Genomic DNA, 18,759 nt, shown 5'->3' with positions numbered 1-18,759 from the left:
GTCCAGGCATGGCCGAATGGCTAGGCCCCAAACGTGATCAATAGTATCCTAAGTGAATAATAGAATAAAACTGAGACCAAAAGATTTAATGTGGTCAAAAGACACTGAATACAATAGTAAAATGTCCTATTTATACTAAACTAGCTACTAGGATTTACAGAAATAAGTAATTGATGCAGAAATCTACTTCTGGGACCCACTTAGTGTGTGCTTGGGCTGAGCTTGAGCTTTACACGTGCAGAGGCTTCTTTTGGAGTTGAACGCCAAGTTGTAACGTGTTTCTGGCGTTCAACTCTGGTTCGTGATGTGTTTTTGGCGTTTGACTCCAGAATGCAGCATGGAACTGGCGTTGAGCGCCAGTTTACGTCATCTAATCACGAATAAAGTATGAATTATTATATATTGATGGAAAGCTCTGGATGTCTACTTTCCAACGCCGTTGAGAGCGCGCCATTTGAAGTTCTGTAGCTCTAGAAAATCCATTTCGAGTGCAGGGAGGTCAGATTCCAACAACATCAGCAGTCCTTTGTCAGCCTCCTTATCAGAGTTTTGCTCAGGTCCCTCAATTTCAGCCAGAAATTACCTAAAATAACAGAAAAACACACAAACTCATTGTAAAGTACAGAAATGTGAATTTAGCATAAAAACTAATGAAAACATCCCTAAAAGTAGCTAGATTATACTAAAAACTATTTAAAAATAATGTCAAAAAGCATATAAATTATCCGCTCATCAGATAGAAAGTAGAGTGATTCTCTTTGTACTCAATTTCAATCTATCCTTTTTATTTCTATTCAATTTTAGTGTATCTTTTTTTATTCAGTTTGAATCTTTATCTTGTTGTTTATCTTTTATTTATTTATCATTTGGTATAAGAGCTCAAGTATTAGATCTGAACCAGGATATATCTGTGTGTCACTTCTTTATCTCTATTCTATTTCTATTTTAGGAGACAAAAATGGAAGTCCTTTTACTCGATAGGAGACAAAACTAAAAATATCTCTTAAAGTTTTGTTAATGATACAAAAATAATTTTTGCAGTAACGAAAGCCAAGATTCAACCCCCTTTCTCTTAGTCACTGATAACCCTTAGTAGTAAATGTGTGATTGAATAGTTTTAAGTCTATATCCCTATACTATAATAGAAAAAATTGAAATAATAAGGCAACTATAAGAATTGAGATTTGGTAGACGTAATTCAATTCTAAAAACTAATTTATAAGATAAAGAATGATTTACATTTAGAAATCATCTAAAAACTTTTTTTTGTAAAAAAATCTGAGATTTATAATACATCTTATCTTCTTCACATCTAAAAATATTTGTCTAGAGTGTGAACATTTGCAGGTTGATGACCCAATATAATACTGGATTAAATAGATTTTAATACTTTAAAATTGAGATTAAATGAGCTAGCCTAATTTAACTCTAAAAATTAGTTTATAGATAAGAGAAGTCTTATATTTATAAAGACCTTATCTTTGAAAAATGTGAAACCTATAATAAGCACGTAAAAAAAAAGTAATTGTTGCATAAAAAGTAATTATCTTTTTTAATATAACAATATGTAATTGAATATATATGTAAAATTTATTTATACTGTGAATATGTTAAATTAAAATTCTTTAAAAAAATTATTTCAAACATTATTATAACAGCAATTTTTTTTTTGTTGTTTCTTTCAAAATTTCAGTATTTTTTTTAGACATTCAAAAAGACCTAATATATGTTTCTTACTAGTTACCTATTTTTGTCATGCTCATTATAATGCAAGTTCATTTACGTTATTATTGTTCTCTTGTGTTGCTCAGTTAGTAATAATGGTAGATTTAAATGTATATATACCTCTCTTTATTAAATAATTACGTAATATTATGTGATGCATTTTTAGCATGTTTTGTTAGACATGAATTAACTTTAGGAAGGAATTTGAATATAGGGAGAGAGCTCTTCCCCCAACTTTTGTTTCAACTCATGGTGAAGAATTAGGGACAATATTTTATGTCATTGACAAGCTAGATAATTGTTTAGTGCTGGAGCTGAAAAAAACAATGATCAGTTGCTCATAACTGACTACTCATTTGAACAGATTAGAACTTTCTATTTAATCAATAGAGGGGTATCTGTTCAATTTAGGTATGTCGGTTTTGGTTTTTTTTTTTATTTCATTGTGGAATCACGACAACCAACCCATCCAAGTTCACCTTAATCCTCATTCACATGTGCCTGAGCTAATGGACCAGAGACACTTGATAATGTATCAAGAGTGTTCCACATAAAGTATATCAGGATTGATGAGGATCATCACCTGATGTAATGGTTCTATCTGGGTCTGAACCATCTGATGATGAGTTTTCATTAGATGGTGATGATAATAATGATCAAAATGGGACACTGTTAGGGGATAATCCACAAAATTCGATAGATTTGTCTGGTGGAAGCACTTTATCAATGGAGGGCAACAAACAAAGTAACGAGACAAATGAATTGTCTGATCATAGGTAATGCTAAATGTAACTTTTTTTCCTTTTGTTTTGGATTTTAATATCATGGTATAGATTGGTATTTTTTTAATATGGTGACTAATATGTTTAAATTATCCTAAACTAGATATACTCCAGATGTTTATTATTAAAAGACCATCACAGCTTCGGATCTGGGTCAATTTAGACTGGTAAGTTGATCTCAAAAGAGTGATTTTTTTATTTTTTTATTCTTGCAAGCTTATTAAATATTTTTCCTAAATTTATTATTCATTGTGTATGAAAATATTATGTTTATCTTAACTATGAATTATTCATTGCAGTATTTGACTTCAAAATTTGCTGTATATCTTAAATTATCTAGAGATGGTTCGATTTGGACGATTACTGGTCCACATTCCCATGTAGAGAAGAATGTGTACTTTTTCCACTTATTGAAAAGTGGAGGAAGAGGTGGAGAATGGAAGTTTGGGATCGGGTGGGATGAATGTTGTAGAGTATACAATTTAAAGGAGGGGGACAGCATTACCTTGAAACCCGACTCGATACGTAACCGCCAGATAGAGTTGTCGATTCAGCGATGTTAGGCCTCCTATGTATAATTCTGTTTGATAAATATTTTAAACTATATGTTAAATTGTTTTGGACATGTTTTATTTTTTGATTAATGAACAAATTTATATATATTATAAATATTTTGTTTTGCTATCAATAGGTATCTTGACAATCTATGTTTTTAAGATTATGCATAATAGAAAACTACATCTTGACAATCTATTAATGTGTTCTTTTAAATGTCTTTAGATTACATATAGCCCGTGCATTGCACGGGTTATCACGCTAGTATATATAAATAAGTCAATATATAATATGTTTGTGTCTCATAAATACATATAAACTGTTAGAAATAAGAGACTAAACTAGAGAAATGATTGTGTATTATTGAGTGTAATCAAGTTGTCTATTCAAATTGTCTGGAATGATACAATATAAAGGGTATTTATAGGTACTAAGAGAATCATAATAATAAGGACGTAATCTCCTATAATAAATATTCAGATATACTAAATAATACTAATTGATCCTAATTGATCCTAATTATATTCTAACATCCCCCCTCAAACTCAAGTGACAACTTGAGTTTGAAACTTATTTAAAAATTAATACAACGAAATAAAAAATGTATAAACTAATAGAACGGATGCAGACGGAACTGGAAGAAGAAAGCGCAGATGGAACTACCTCTGTCGGAAGGAAGCGCAGATGGAACTGCTGCTGTTGGAAGGAAGCGCAGATGGAACTGCCGCGGATGCAGACGGAACTGCCGAAAAGAAGCGCATATGGAACTGCCGCTGTCTGAAGGAACTAGGAAGCACAGACAGAACTGTCGCTTGTCGGAAGGAAGCGCAAATGGAACTGCCACTTGTCTGAAGGAAGCGCAGACGGAATTGCCGCTATCTGAAGGAAGTGCAAACGAAACTGCCAGAAAGAAACGCAGACGAAACTGCCACAAGGAAACACAGACGAAACGCAGATGAAACTGTCACGAGAAAATGCAGATGGAACGGCCACGAGAAAACACAAACGGAACTGTCACGAGAGAACGCAGATGGAACTGCCGAGAGAGAGGGAAAACTATATGATTTCTTCATGAGAATAGGTGGATGACGATGGTATTTGATCATTCGACTCGAAAAAATACAAGACAGAAAAAATAGGTTAATCGGTGAGGTGAAAAAGCATTAAAGGAGTGACAAAAGAGAAAGAATAATGGCATCGAAAAAAATGCAAAAACTACGGCAATTTTATCACAAGGAAAACAACCTATCCTCTTCAAGGAGGATATATACCATGGCTCTGATACCATGTTAGAAACAAGAAACTAAACTGGAGAAAGAATTGTGTATTATTGAGTGTAATCAAGTTGTCTACTCAAATTGTCTGGAATGATACAATATAAAGAGTATTTATAGGTACTAAGAGAATCATAATAATAAAGACGTAATCTCCTATAATAAATATTCAGATATACTAAATAATACTAATTGATCCTAATTGATCTTAATTATATTCTAAAACGAAGAAAAAAGAAAAAAGAAAATCGTTATTTTATAATTTGGTTTTTTGTAAGTATACGACGAATAATACAAAAATATAAAATAAAAGCAAATAAAGAGAATCTATTTAACAGTCGACAAGAAGCCGTTGATCTAAATTATGAACAGGATCTAAAACTGAACAAAAGTAATGTACTAATTAATTCAATTTTCGTGAGAATATCTAGTTGTTCAAAGATTATATTCAATAGAAACATATATGCCAAGAGAAATAAAATTAAACCTTGTTGATAAATAAATAAATACCTTTTTTTTTTGAAAGGAAAAGCTCAACACAACAAGTGGAGCATAGAAGACAAACCAAAAGCAACAATTATAAATGAGTACGCTATAAAGACTAAATGATTCCTCCTGTCATCTTCGGCATTACCATCAACAACAGAAGGGATCGACACCTATCCATTCTTTATAGTTCATGGATGACTGGTAGATGATATCGTCAACCTCTTTTCCTACATTCTGAAAAATCCGCCTATTCCTTTCCAGCCAGATATTCCAGATAATGGTACAGAAACATACCATCCACCTCTTCCGCTCCTGTTTACTAGTTGATGACTCAGTCCAGCTTTGAAAGTGCTCCTTTAGTGTCCCCGGGCATGACCATTGCCTTCCAACAAACGACAGCCATGCACACCACACCTGCCAAGAATATTGACAACCAAGAAACAAATGATATCCAGATTCAACACTATCATTACACAACACACAGACAACATCCTCCTGGTTAACCACTCCCAGCCGACTCAGTCTCTCTTTCGTATTGACCCTCCCAATCAAGACAAACCATATGAACAATTCAACTCTAGGTGGAACTAAACCCTTCCAAACTGTCCTAGTAAAGCTGTAGCTTGCCATATCCTCTGGAAGCATTTCCATCTGCATAACCTGCACAAATGAGTTAGTAGAAAATACACCCTGTTTATCTAATTTCCATACAACTTTGTCTTCTCTCCCATATACTAGATTGACCAGTCTTAGTGTTTCATGCAGCTGGTTCACTAAGTCCAACTCCCATTGGAAAAGATCTCGTCTCCATTGGAAGTTCCATCTCCACTCTAACCCGTCCCAGAACCCACAATCCCCTATGACGGATCCTTTTTGGTTTGAAACTGAGAAGAGCCTTGGAAAAAGATCTTTCAGGGTCCCTTCACGCAGCCATACATCCTCCCAGAATCGGGTTCTCCTCTCATCGCCAATCTCCATAGAGAGTCCATTGATCATTTTCTGTCTTAGGCGTTGATCCTTGAACTGTAGCTGGCATATATCCTTCCATGGCCCACCCCGGGTCGGTAGGACCTGGGATGACAGCATCACATTGGGGGTGAGGTTGTTACAAGAGCATACCACCTTCTTCCATAAAGGGCAATCTTCCTTCGAAAACCGCCACCACCACTTAAAAAGAAAGGCTGTGTTGCGCACCATGGCATCTCCGACACCTAGTCCCCCTAGCTTTTTGGGGGGTTTGCACCACCTCCCATCTAACCATTTCCATACCGAGCCTACCATCCTCCTTACTCCATAGGAATCTTCTCTGTAGGGAGATTAGTTTTTCTGCAACAGCTTTTGGCATTTTATACAAACTCAAATAATAGACCGGCAGGCTGTTCAAAATAGATTTAATCAGTACCAGTTTTCCAGCTTTATTTAGGACCTTGGCCTTCCAAATGCTCAGTTTCTGCTCCACTTTTTCTATAATTGGCTTCCACGTCTTCACCAACTTCGGATTCGCTCCTAACTGGATCCCCAAGTATTTCACTGGAAGGGAGGACACCTTACATCCCAGTACTCTAGAGATGCTTTGTACCCACTGGACATCACAATTAACAGGAATCAGGCTAGACTTATCAAAATTAATAGTCAGCCCTGACATGAGCTCAAAGCAGTGCAGGATCCTTCTGTAATTCTTTATGGTTTCTCCCTCCGGGGGGCAGAACAGGACCGTATCATCCGCAAACTGAAAATGTGTCAACTCGACGTGGTCTCTACCCACCAATAGCGACGAGAGTCGCCCATTTCTTACCGCCTCCCTAAACATCCTATGCAGAATATCAGCGACCAGAATAAATAGAAATGGAGACAATGGTTCCCTGTCGCAAACCTCTTTCCTATATATATATATAAACACAAAATTGGTTTATTATTGATTCACATGCATGCATAATGCTACTGGCCTAATCTGTTTTCTTTTCTTTTGTTGAGGGAATGAACATGTCATTATATTTTTTGTGCCCACGTTTATAACCTAGAAATAATGAGAATTTTTTTTTTTTTTTGTCTCGGACCAAAAGAAAAAAAAAAAGAAAAAGAAAATTGCTACCCTTTGAAGATGATCTCTCTCTCTCTCTCAATAAATTACATACTACGTGAATAGATAGATATAAAGTCAACATTCAAATAGAGAATAAATCAGCAGTCAACACCCAAACCATGGAGTGATATATATAGCTCGTAGAGTAATTAAAAAAACAAATATCAGATAAAAGCATAAGTTACTTATTTTAGAGATTATATATACATACTATTGACAGAAGAATTTTAAATGTTCCAAAAACATCAATATTCTAATAATTTTAATTATTAATTTTAATTAAAAATATATATAATATATATTAATTAAAATTAACTGAAACACCGTTATTTTAAAAATAATAAAAAAAATTCATACTATTATATCAAAAGGGGATACTACGAGCAGCCATGAATAATTATGATATTTTTACCTACTACGACTTTTGATGCGGTTATTGCAAACGTATAACCAATAAGAATCAAATGATGATATAAAGTTAATAGTATTTTATAAAATATCTTAATCTAATCATCGTATAATAATATGTAATGAAAATTGCAAACTTAATCCAAATCGAACATCAATAAACATATAAAATAGAAGAACTTGTTATTTATAGATTTTTTAAACAAATATATTATATTGATTTTCAAGTATATAAAAACTATAGAAAATGATTAACATAAGATTTGCAAAAGATGATCCATAACATGTAAGTTTCTAATCCAACAATAGTATTTAAAAAAAAAGTATACAAAAAAAATCTATTATCAAGGATATAACATTTGCTTAAATCAACACTAGTAGTCTTGTATCATTTAATTATTTGAACTAGTATAAGTGAGTGTTGTTTAAAATTTTTTTTAAGCATTATGTTTATGTTACAAATTCGTTTTTATAAGCATTATATATAAGCATAAATTAAACTTGAATTAAACCCGGACCCAAAGAAAAATTTAAAGCAATTAAAAACATTCAAACTTATTGCATCCATGGTCATTCAAAATCTGGTCCCTAAGAATTAAGGACTAAGGAGTTGAATTAATCCAAGTCAATTTCTAAAGAAATTGTCTAAAATTCAAAAAGACTAATAATATATCATAATATGATTTATACATAATGTGAGACTCTAATTAATAAGTGGTAAAAAATGAAACTGCAATATTTAAAAAAAAAACTCTCGTCTACGTTCAAAGTTTTGCCCCGACTAATTCCAACCCAAATCGGATACGTAGTACATCAAGTTATGATAGATGAGTTTCCTAATGTGATCTTGTTTAAATGATATTAATTAAATTGTTTACTACTTAAACCAACCCTATGTTGGTATGAAAGTAATCAAAGCATAACTTTAAAACTCTTTTGATTTGGTTACAGTAACTGAGAAAAGCAAAAATAATTTTAATTATAGTAATAATAAATAAAATAAAACATTCTTTTTAAAAACAAGTTATATATATAAGACAGAAAAATAGTAGGTCAGGTTGTTATATATCTTTGTTTTAACTTTTAAAGTACTAGACAATTTAGCTTACGAAAGACATAAGAATTTGTTCATCATCCTGCAACCACCTCCATGAGCATTATCCCAACATTTCATTCTACATACATCAACAACATTGTTACTTTGACTACTAATCTTCTTAATATAATTATATTCCTTGTTGCATTTTTTTTTATTATTGATTCGGCGTATTTACTTTTGGGGAGAATAAAATATTAGCTATTTCTGACAATTGTTCAAACATTATTAGTCTTTGTATTTACAACCCATTTAGTTTGTAATGATCGAAAATCTAGAAAATCTTTTCTATCAAATGTCTCTTTAAACAAAGGGGGTAGCAATCTTCCGTACAACTAAATTTGATGAAGTGAACGTGCTTAAGTGAGCATTCTAGATACTAGAAAAAAAAATTAAAGGTGATACTAGGCAAGCGTTTTTGTAATTATGTCTAATTAAGTTAAGTTTAATAAAAAAAATAACAATATATGTATGTATTATTGGTTTTTTTTTTCGAATAATTTTAGTACATAAATTTTTATTAGAAAGCACAAAAAATTATTTATATAGTACATAAATTTTTACATAATATACAAATTTTTATACATAAAATAAATTTATTAATATAATATATAAATTTTTACATATAGCACAAAAATTATATTTATAGCAAAGAATTTTTTATACAAATATATTTTATTGGTTGGATAAGTTAATTGTGATCCTTCAATAATTTATGTATTGTATATATTTTATTGGATGAATCTCAATATTTTGGATATAATGTAATTCTATAAAAAATTTTGTGCTGTATATCAAAATTTTTATGTTGTGTACCAAATTTTTTATGCTGTGTATCAAAATTTTGGTTTTGTATGTATTTTATTGATTGAGTATCAATATTACGTTCTATATCTATCTTTTAAAAATTTATGTTGTGTATTAAATTTTTTGTGTTTGCATCAAAATTTGTGCTATTAATCAAAATTTTTATATTCTAATTTTCTAAATATATATAAGAGAAAAAGAAGATGAAGAAGATAATGATGTTGATGATAATAATAAAAGAAGACGAAGAAAAAAAAGAAAAAAAAAAGAAAAAAAATGACCATATTTAAATAAAAATGCATGTATTTAACTCGATTGAAATTTAGTTGGTAAAATTATTTGACTGCGTAGCTTTATTTAAAAATTAAATGATATATATGTTTTGATTATGTTAGCTACAAAATGGTTACATTTGACCTAATGTACATTTGCTTGTCCCGAATAAATTATGGTTTTCAACGCCAATTAAAACTAGACTAAGAACTAATTAAAATTTTCTTGCTGTGATTGGTAGGATGTTATTAATATTTGGCTACTTAATTCATGAGGTTTTCTATGGGATTATGAGAGTAATAAGGGTTTTGTTTAATTAGTACTTAACATTGATTACAGAAGAAGAAAAATTCTTTAAAGTTGGGAATTCAACTCCTTCAAAACTGATAAAATCATTAATCTACGTTTTCAACCATACTTCTTAAAAGTGTGTGTGGTTCAAGTATTATTTTGTTATAAAGATTTCATTTTCATGAGAATTACATATACCCAAGAGAAAAGTAGAAATTGAAATTATGTTATTTTGATTCCTTAAAATTAAACTTGTTTAAAAATAGCTTTTTAAACTTTGAACTAAACATAGATATATAATATTTCCATCTTAAAATTCTTAAAAATTATTTATAATTCTCCCAATCACACATACCCTAAATTCTTTGCTACAAGGTTAAACTACAGATTATTCATTCTCTTTTTTTGCTTGTTTACTTGCGGCTTATTTTTTCATCCAACATTAGTGTATGGCAAAATTTAGAACTTTAACTTTTTTTCGTTTATTATTTGCCAGTTTTTCAACTTGAAAAAGTCAATGTGTCGGTTTAAGAAACTTTGTGAAGAGTGCATTTACTATTTCGGTTATCTTGTCGCTTTGCTTCTAAATTCTAATAATAAATCTTCTAAGGTCATATCAGTAATTTTGGATAAAGCGAAGAATTATCACTTAGGATATGTTTGTTTTTTAGGACTGAAACTATATATTATATTTGGTGATAAAAAATTATAATTAAGATTTCAATTTTAAAAGACAAATTTCAATTTTTTCAATATCTTTAAAAAGTATAAACATAAAAAATTTAAATTTAAAAAAATTAAAATTTTAATAATATATTTTTTAAAAAATATTTTTATTTAATTTTTTAAATTTTAAATATATCTCTTAATATTCATGTTTACTTTAAATTAAATTAAATATAATATTAAAAAATAACTCAATCTATTATATTTTATACTAAATATAATACAAAAATTTAATTTAATATTCTGATTTTCAATCTCTATTTTTTACTCTTAGTAAATATGCAAAACGAACTGGGATGAACATTTTATTTTTTGCAGATTGTATTTAACTATTAGTACATTGGGACGGATGAAGAGGAGGGGAAAATAATTCACATTCCTGAATACTCTTCATCCTTTTATTTTTTTTTAAAAAAATCATAATGAAAGAAAAATAAATAAAAAAAAGTAAAAATTTTTTTTTTAGTGAAAGTCTTAATTTCTTGGGGCCCAATTATACATTAACTGTAATCTAGTTGATTATAATTATAGTTATAATTATAATTCTTTCCTTTTCGAAATAATGAAAGGAGAAACATAAACTCATTATAATATTGCATTATGGTTGAGATGGACCAATTAAGGTCTGGTTGGCCCCCTTACCACTTAATGATTCACTTTATTATTATTATTCAAAATTCCCAATTGGCTTATAATAAGTTGGAATATATATTCCATGATAATTTTAAAAGTATATTAACATAAAAAATTAATGTTTCATATAATATTAAATAAAAGTATTTAATAATATCAACTAACCAGATCTAATTTTATGTGCGACTTCTAGCAAGTAAAGTCATTGTAAAGTCAAAATAATTAAATGATACTATAACAATACATGATTAAATTGTTAATGAACAAACTTTTATCTACCATGGTAAAAAATGATTTAATTTCTATGTATGATTAGTATAAAAAATTCAAGAATAAAATGAGAAATAAATCTCTAAAATTTTATATTTTAAATAAATTAATTTTTAAAAAAAAAATATTAATAAAATTTTTTATCATAGTGAACGCGAATAAATTAGTTTAAATTAAGATTTTATATCTTAATTATAAAAATTAATTTAAAGATAATGTGTTATATTTATTATTCTAGAGAATTTTTTGATATATTTTTTAACGACTATTTTGTTTGAAGTATAAATTTTTATGAATTTATTTATCACTTTACTCAAAATTCAATCATATTATGTCTATATAAAAATTAACACTTATTAATTACTAGGCACTGCATATAGAAATACTTATTTGAGATTTTATAAATTTTTTAATATATTATTGTAAACAAGTTTAATTATTTGTCTTTTACAAGTTTGATTATTATTCTATTATGATAAATTTAATTATTCTAATAGCTTGTTATTTAGTTTGCATAATATGTAAATTAATATATATATAAATATTAAAAAAAATACACAATTACTAACTTTTAATATAGATTTTTTTATTTAAATTAAATAAATATAGTATTTACTAAAATAAATAAACGTTGAAGAAATGGTCAAAATACATTCTCAGTCACACTCAGATAGTGAGCATTGTCCAAAATAGTCACATCTCGGATGCACTGATCCCGTGCCGTGATAGGGTGTCTGCGAATCATATCTCGGATGCAACCGTAATTTGAACATAAGCATATCTCAGATACACTGCACTCAAGATACGTGTGTTTTCTGATTCGCGTCAGTGCATCCGAGATAAGGAAAAATATCAAAATGCCCCCCTCAACATTTGAGATATAGTCAAGATTATAATTAGGATCTCACCACCCAGGATATGTATATTATGTTATAGATGTCTCTGTACCCAAGATATGTTGTAGAATAAGTCTATTTATAGAGACCATCCCAATACCTCTCCTCACACAATTCATAAACCATTCTTCTCTTTCTCTTCTTTCGGTTTTATTCTGATGGAGAATAATCAATTCTTCTTTGTGGTGGTTTATCTCAATAGGATAGTCAAACACGGTGATGAAGGAGTGATTTTTGAGTCTGACAAGACTGTGATGTTGCGCACTTAACGGGTTGATATCCTGGATGCGCTAAAGACGGTCATGCTGAGTAATATGGAGGGAGTAAGAACAAAGGAGGTTCAGCGGGTTGTATATAAATTTCTGTACGCGCTTCTGAACGGTGGATTTACCAACCGGTTATTCTGGATAGATGGGGATCAACATGTGAGGGTAATGTTGGACGTACATGCACGGCTGATGTCCCAACATGTGATGGAGTTGTATGCTGCGGTCCGTAATGTAGTTGTTGGTAATGGGCCGTCTCCTTCGTCTCCTTAAGTTGTGCCGCTCGAGGCGACACCGATCCACTATGCCCAGCCTCATGATAGTGCTGACGGTTCTGATAATGAGGGTAATTCAACCTATGTTGCCGGATCCGGGTCGTCAAGCGATACAGTGTCAGAAGATGAATTTGTACCAGAGACTCCCAGCGGCGGTGTTGGTAGGTTTCTACTGCCTCCCCCTTTGGCCATTCCTCGACTGTCGGATGTTCCTCACCATTATCAGACGTTGAACTTGTATGCAATGCAGCCGGACGATCTTTTGAACGCTGGGGACGGAGAGGATTACGACACGGATGGTGGGGTAGAATTCTGAATTGGGCATAGGTTCAGCAACCGAGAAGTAATCTTAATGTTGGTGAAGAACTACAATATTCGGCGGAATGCGGAGTACAGAGTTCTGGAGTCAGATAGGGTTAAATATCACTGTCGATGCAAGGAATTCACCAATGGTTATAACATTGCGACTAGTATTTGGATGCTTTGGGTATACTTTCCCATGAGATGGTGGATTGGACTCTTCGTTTCAAGAAGGATTTGTGGTTGCAACATTACGACGAAGGTCGTCGGTATGGTCACATGACAACGAACCTATCGGAGTGTATAAATGCCATGTTGAAGGGAACGAGGAATCTTTCAGTGGCAACGATTGTTTGGACAAATTATGAGAGGTTGTAAAAGTTGTTTGTGCACAGAGGACACAAAGCATATGCTCAGTTATAGGGTGGACAAATCTACTCATAGTGGCTGTTGGCAGCTATAGATAACAACATAGAGAGCCTGCCGATGATGCGGATCACCCATTATGATCATAGGGCATCTATTTTTAGCGTAGAAGAGATGGAGCTGGTGGATGGTTGGTCACAGACTTCATATTGTGTTCGTCTAACCGAGCGTACATGCGATTGCAGCCTGTTCCAGTCATTGTATTACTCATGTCGACACGCCCTGGCTGCATGTGCAGCTGCGAGTATTGAGTGGGGTCATTTTGTGGACCCCATGTACACGATGGCCTCTATATTCAAGGTATATGAGAGGGAGTTTTTGCTGATACCAGACAAAAAGGTGTGGCCTCCATGGTACGGTGCACGGATGAAGCCCAACTCAGTCATGCGAAGGAAGGCATCGGGAAGGCCGGTATCCACTTGGATCTAGAATAAGATGGATGCGATTGAGCGTGCAGAGAAGAGATGTGGGCTCTGCCGCGGAGAGGGCCACACCAGACATGGGTGTCCCAATGCGTGCTACTCGGATTCATAACGACGCATGCAATTTAGAGTTTAGGCCTTTTGATTCCAATGTTGTCACTTTGATGTAATGATTGTTAACTAATGTGTTTAATGTGTAATGAAGCATGATTTCTGTATAACTAGTTATTTTCGATATTATGGGCCCATTTTTTATCTACAACGCTACAATATTTTCGTAAAAAAAGCATTCACCAAAATGGATAAACAAATAGAGAACGAGTCTGATAATACCTTAGTAATTTTTTCTTATCTCGGATGCAGTGACCCGAATCAGAAAATGCGCGTATTTCGGGTGCAGTGTATCCGAGATATGCTTATGTTCATATCACAGTTGCATCTAAAATATGATTCGCAGACAGTCTATCACAGCACGGAGTCAGTGCACCTAAGATGTGGCCATTTGAACAATGACCCTCAGTACTCAAGATGTGACTAAGGATGAATTTTGATCATTTCTTCAACGTTTATTTATTTTGATAAATACTATATTTATTTAATTTAAATAAAAAAATCCCCTTTAATATACATGTATATTTAAAAATTAAAATTGCATAAATATTTAATCATATATTATTACATCAGTACAGGTATTTGATTATTTAACTATTTTATTTATTGTATTATACGTTTAAAAATATAAATATATAACTGAATAAAAGAGAAAAGAGCAACCTAGTGTAAAGTGTTATACAAAATGCAATATGTAAATGGTCTAATATATATAATGCAAAGTTTCAGTGTTTAATTTCGTAATTTAACCCATAACATATAAAAAATCCTACAAATACATCTCAACTGGTATCCCAAAATTTTCTTTTTACCTAACTAATAAACACTAATGTAAAAATTTTTTACAATGTTACTGCACAGCAATCAATCTGAATCTTCTCAAGATTAGCATATGACTAATCATGAAGAATTCAAAGTTACTTACATGATAACAACAAATTACCTAGTTTAATTAAAAAGAAAAATAAATAAAAAAAAGCGTCTGGTGATAAAATTTGTAGTGATTAAGTATAAAGAGTATCCAGTTACATAAGTGCGACAACAAAGTGATGCTCCATCAACATACACTAGCATGGTGATAATTAGATGCATGGTATTTGGGCAAGTGAGCAGAAAACAAAATTAGCGAAAGTATTATGACACAATAATTATCTCATCTCATCATAAATCAAATAATTTGGAATGGGAATGAGTGCTTTAGCCTTATAAACAAAAAACCAAGGAAGTTGCCTTACATGCCACGTTTCTCTTTCTCTCTCTTCCCCCAGATAGCAGTAGTATTTAGGTGCCTCCTTTTTCTCTCCTTCGTTTTCCCTTCTCATTATTCACATCCATCTCCATATTCCATCTCTCTTTCCTCTCCCCCCCTCTCTCTATATATTGAAAGTACAATAATATAAGTAAGAAAGAAAGATCAGAGCGAGTGAGTGAATGAAATGGAAAAAGTGGCATCATTGGTGTTGAAGGAAGAGGAGCAGATGGATTTGCCACCGGGGTTTCGGTTTCACCCAACTGATGAAGAGCTCATAACCCATTACCTATACAAGAAAGTTATTGACACCAACTTTGCCGCGAGAGCCATTGGCGAAGTCGACCTTAACCGCTGCGAGCCTTGGGATTTGCCATGTAACTAACACCACCAACATCAATTCATTATCTTCTATCTCTCTCTCTAATTTTCTGATTATTTTACTTTTATTTGTTTAGGGAAAGCGAAAATGGGAGAGAAAGAATGGTATTTCTTCTGTGTGAGGGATAGGAAGTATCCGACCGGGTTGAGGACAAACCGGGCGACCGAGTCTGGGTACTGGAAGGCAACCGGGAAAGACAAGGAGATTTTTCGAGGCAAATCGCTCGTCGGAATGAAGAAAACGCTTGTCTTCTACAAAGGAAGAGCACCAAAAGGAGAGAAAACAAACTGGGTCATGCACGAGTTCAGGCTGGAGGGGAAATTCTCCATCCATAACCTCCCAAAAACCGCAAAGGTAAACCGATATACCCTGTTTACTGTTTAATTTCCTCTGTTTTTCCAACTTGGAATTTAACAATCTTTCTGGCAGAACGAGTGGGTGATTTGCAGGGTGTTTCGGAAGAGTTCAGCTGGCAAGAAGGTTCACATCTCTGGAATCATGAGGCTCGACACTTTCCGAACCGAATTGGATTCTTCCGGTTTACCTCCCTTGACGGAGACCTCGCCCTCTTTCGACACCATCCATGACGAGTCGCCTTACGTGCCCTGCTTCTCCAATCCAATTGATGTTCCAAGAAACCAAGCCGCAGGCGAAAGCGGAGGAGGAGGAGTCTTTGGTGGTTCTTTCCCCAACAACTCCTCCTCTTCTGTTCCCGCCTACGCGGTTTCTTCCAACATTCTCCCAAGGATGCCGATTTGCGGCGGTTCCTTGTACTCTACTCAACATCAAGATCAGAGTATCCTGAGGGCGTTGTATGAATCGAACGAAAGGGAAATGATCAGTGTGTCACAGGAAACAGGCCTCACTACTGAGATGAACGTGGAAACCAATTCCGTGGTGTCCAATTTTGATTTAGGGAGGGCTCACTTTGAGAGTTTGTGGAATTACTGAAAATTTCAAGATTTAATTAACTACTAGGGTTTGATTGTGTTACTCTTGTTTGTTTGTTTGTTTGTGTATTTGTCGGTAGATTTTATGATTTACATTTACGTGTGTAAAGAGATTGTGCTCATGATACATGAATGTGTCATCATGTTATTATGTAAGTAAATCTTAAAAGTTGAATTTGTGAAATTAAGCTCTCTGATTTAGCATGTTATTTTTGTTTTCATGATAAAAAAAAAAATAAAGATATGAGAATGAAAAGTTATTATTTCGGTACCGTAGCTTGTTCGTGTTGCTTATCTGGATTGAATCAGTACAGTCCAGCTAATAGTAAAAGCATGAGGCGTGACCTTCATTCTGTTAATTTTTGAACGGAAACTGAGGTGCAGTAGACTTCACATAAAGTTGATATTTGAGAACCGTTAAATGATTTGACTGATTTGACTAAATTTTCATCTAACGGCTTTGAGATATCAACTTCACGTGAAATCGACTTCACCTGAGTTTTCACCTTTTTGAATTCTATCTATATTTGATTAGTTAATCTAACTTAGTTTGATAAAATTTTTTATTTTTTAAATTATAACATCTGTATTTTAATAAATTAAATTAAAAATAATTTTTAATAAACACAAATAACCACAAATCTATTTGATAAAATAGTTTTTAAAATTTAAAAATATTATAATAAATATTAATATAAAAATTAAATTTAAATATTTATTAATATACAAAATTATATAAGATTTTTTAATTTTGATAAATATAAATTAATTTTAAAAGATTATCAATATAAATACTGATTTATTTATTTATTAAATATAAAATGAGATGCTTGTATTTTTTATTTCGAAAAGATTTACTAAATCAAAGTTAAATTTATCTTTTTTTATAATAAACTTTTTCATATTAATATTTTTTAATAATTAAATATACATTTTTTGTTTTATTAATTAAAAAATAGTTTAGATATACAATTAGTTAGTAACAATTATATTTTTACATCGATGTCATAAAGTATTTGGTGTATAAAATTTTTTTTTTTTTTTTTATTGTAGAAGGTGGGGACGGCGCTTACCGTTACTCTTCAAAATTCCTCAAATTCTGTCCCGTTAAAAATTACTAGATATTCGTGTAGCAGTTAAACGAATAGTCTTTCATTCATTTATTACTATAAACTAACATGTTTTAAATCGGTAAAAATATATCAATATTTATAGTCAATTTTAAGAAATCATTGATTGATTGATAATGCGTAAGAATTAACCTCTAAATAATTTTTGTTATCTCTCTTCTTGTACACACGTGCACGCGCATACTTTGACATGGACATATTAATATTTAATAATAACAAATCTTCATTTACCTAATGCCTATGATTATGAAGCGCTCTCTGCAAATTAGGACTCTTCTGGGTTCTGAAGTTGTTTTCTCCCCCTTTGTCTGACATGACACTGATTCATTATCAACCATATAAATTCAAACATTATTTTCACCTAAACCATTATGGGGTCTCTCTCTACGTGCTAGTGTTGAAAATAGATTTCAAACATTAATGTCTTTCAAAGTGCTCTACAAAGTACAAATTAACACATGGTTAATTAATTTTGTAATCTCAAGTGTGAGTGTGTGAGAGATTGAGGGAGAGCAACTTAATTATATATATATCCACCCCAAATTAAATTAATAATTATGTTAAATTAATTTGGGTTAGTCAAGTAAAAGTAGTTAACTCATTCATTCATTTAAGTAAGTGTTGGAGATTTAAATTCTGTCTTGTGTAAAGAGTAATTTATTGACCACAAGTAGACTCTTAAATAGAGTTTAGATCCGTAACAGATTAATCCTTAATTTGTCAGATTTAATACTATATTAGATGTATATTAAAAATTTATTGCTTGTATAGAATGTATATGAAAATATAATATATACATTAAAGATGAGTTATATAACATATACTTTCAATATGTATGAAAATATAATATATACATTAAATATTTATTGCTTGTATAATTAATTTGATAACTGATTTTGAATTAACAAAATCTCAGAAATTAACTTGCCAGGGTCTTATG

At 31.8% G+C, this 18,759-nt stretch overlaps 1 protein-coding gene across 1 annotated transcript; it reads left to right on the top strand.

Annotated features, from left to right (window-relative positions):
• Nucleotides 1-15,389: 15,389 nt before the first annotated feature.
• LOC130947329 (NAC domain-containing protein 100-like) lies at nucleotides 15,390-16,732 on the top strand. Its single transcript, XM_057876000.1, has 3 exons — nucleotides 15,390-15,734; nucleotides 15,816-16,093; nucleotides 16,169-16,732. The coding sequence occupies exons 1-3, from the start codon at nucleotides 15,545-15,547 to the stop codon at nucleotides 16,688-16,690; spliced, it is 990 nt and encodes a 329-aa protein (XP_057731983.1). The 5' UTR covers nucleotides 15,390-15,544; the 3' UTR covers nucleotides 16,691-16,732.
• The last annotated feature ends 2,027 nt before the right edge of the window (nucleotides 16,733-18,759 follow it).

This window comes from Arachis stenosperma, chromosome 1 (genome assembly GCF_014773155.1).
Source record: "Arachis stenosperma cultivar V10309 chromosome 1, arast.V10309.gnm1.PFL2, whole genome shotgun sequence".
Lineage (NCBI taxonomy): Eukaryota > Viridiplantae > Streptophyta > Magnoliopsida > Fabales > Fabaceae > Arachis > Arachis stenosperma.
Note: the sequence above shows the minus strand (reverse complement) of the source record. Positions and strands in the feature narration are given on the sequence as shown.

What these genes read in the sequence shown, in the direction of transcription:
- LOC130947329 (XM_057876000.1), top strand. Translation starts at nt 15,545, where the DNA reads ATGGAAAAAGTGGCATCATTGGTGTTGAAGGAAGAGGAGCAGATGGAT. An exon ending in CGAGCCTTGGGATTTGCCAT is followed by an intron (nt 15,735 to 15,815) that starts GTAACTAACACC and finishes TTATTTGTTTAG; the next exon opens with GGAAAGCGAAAATGGGAGAG. An exon ending in ACCTCCCAAAAACCGCAAAG is followed by an intron (nt 16,094 to 16,168) that starts GTAAACCGATAT and finishes TCTTTCTGGCAG; the next exon opens with AACGAGTGGGTGATTTGCAG.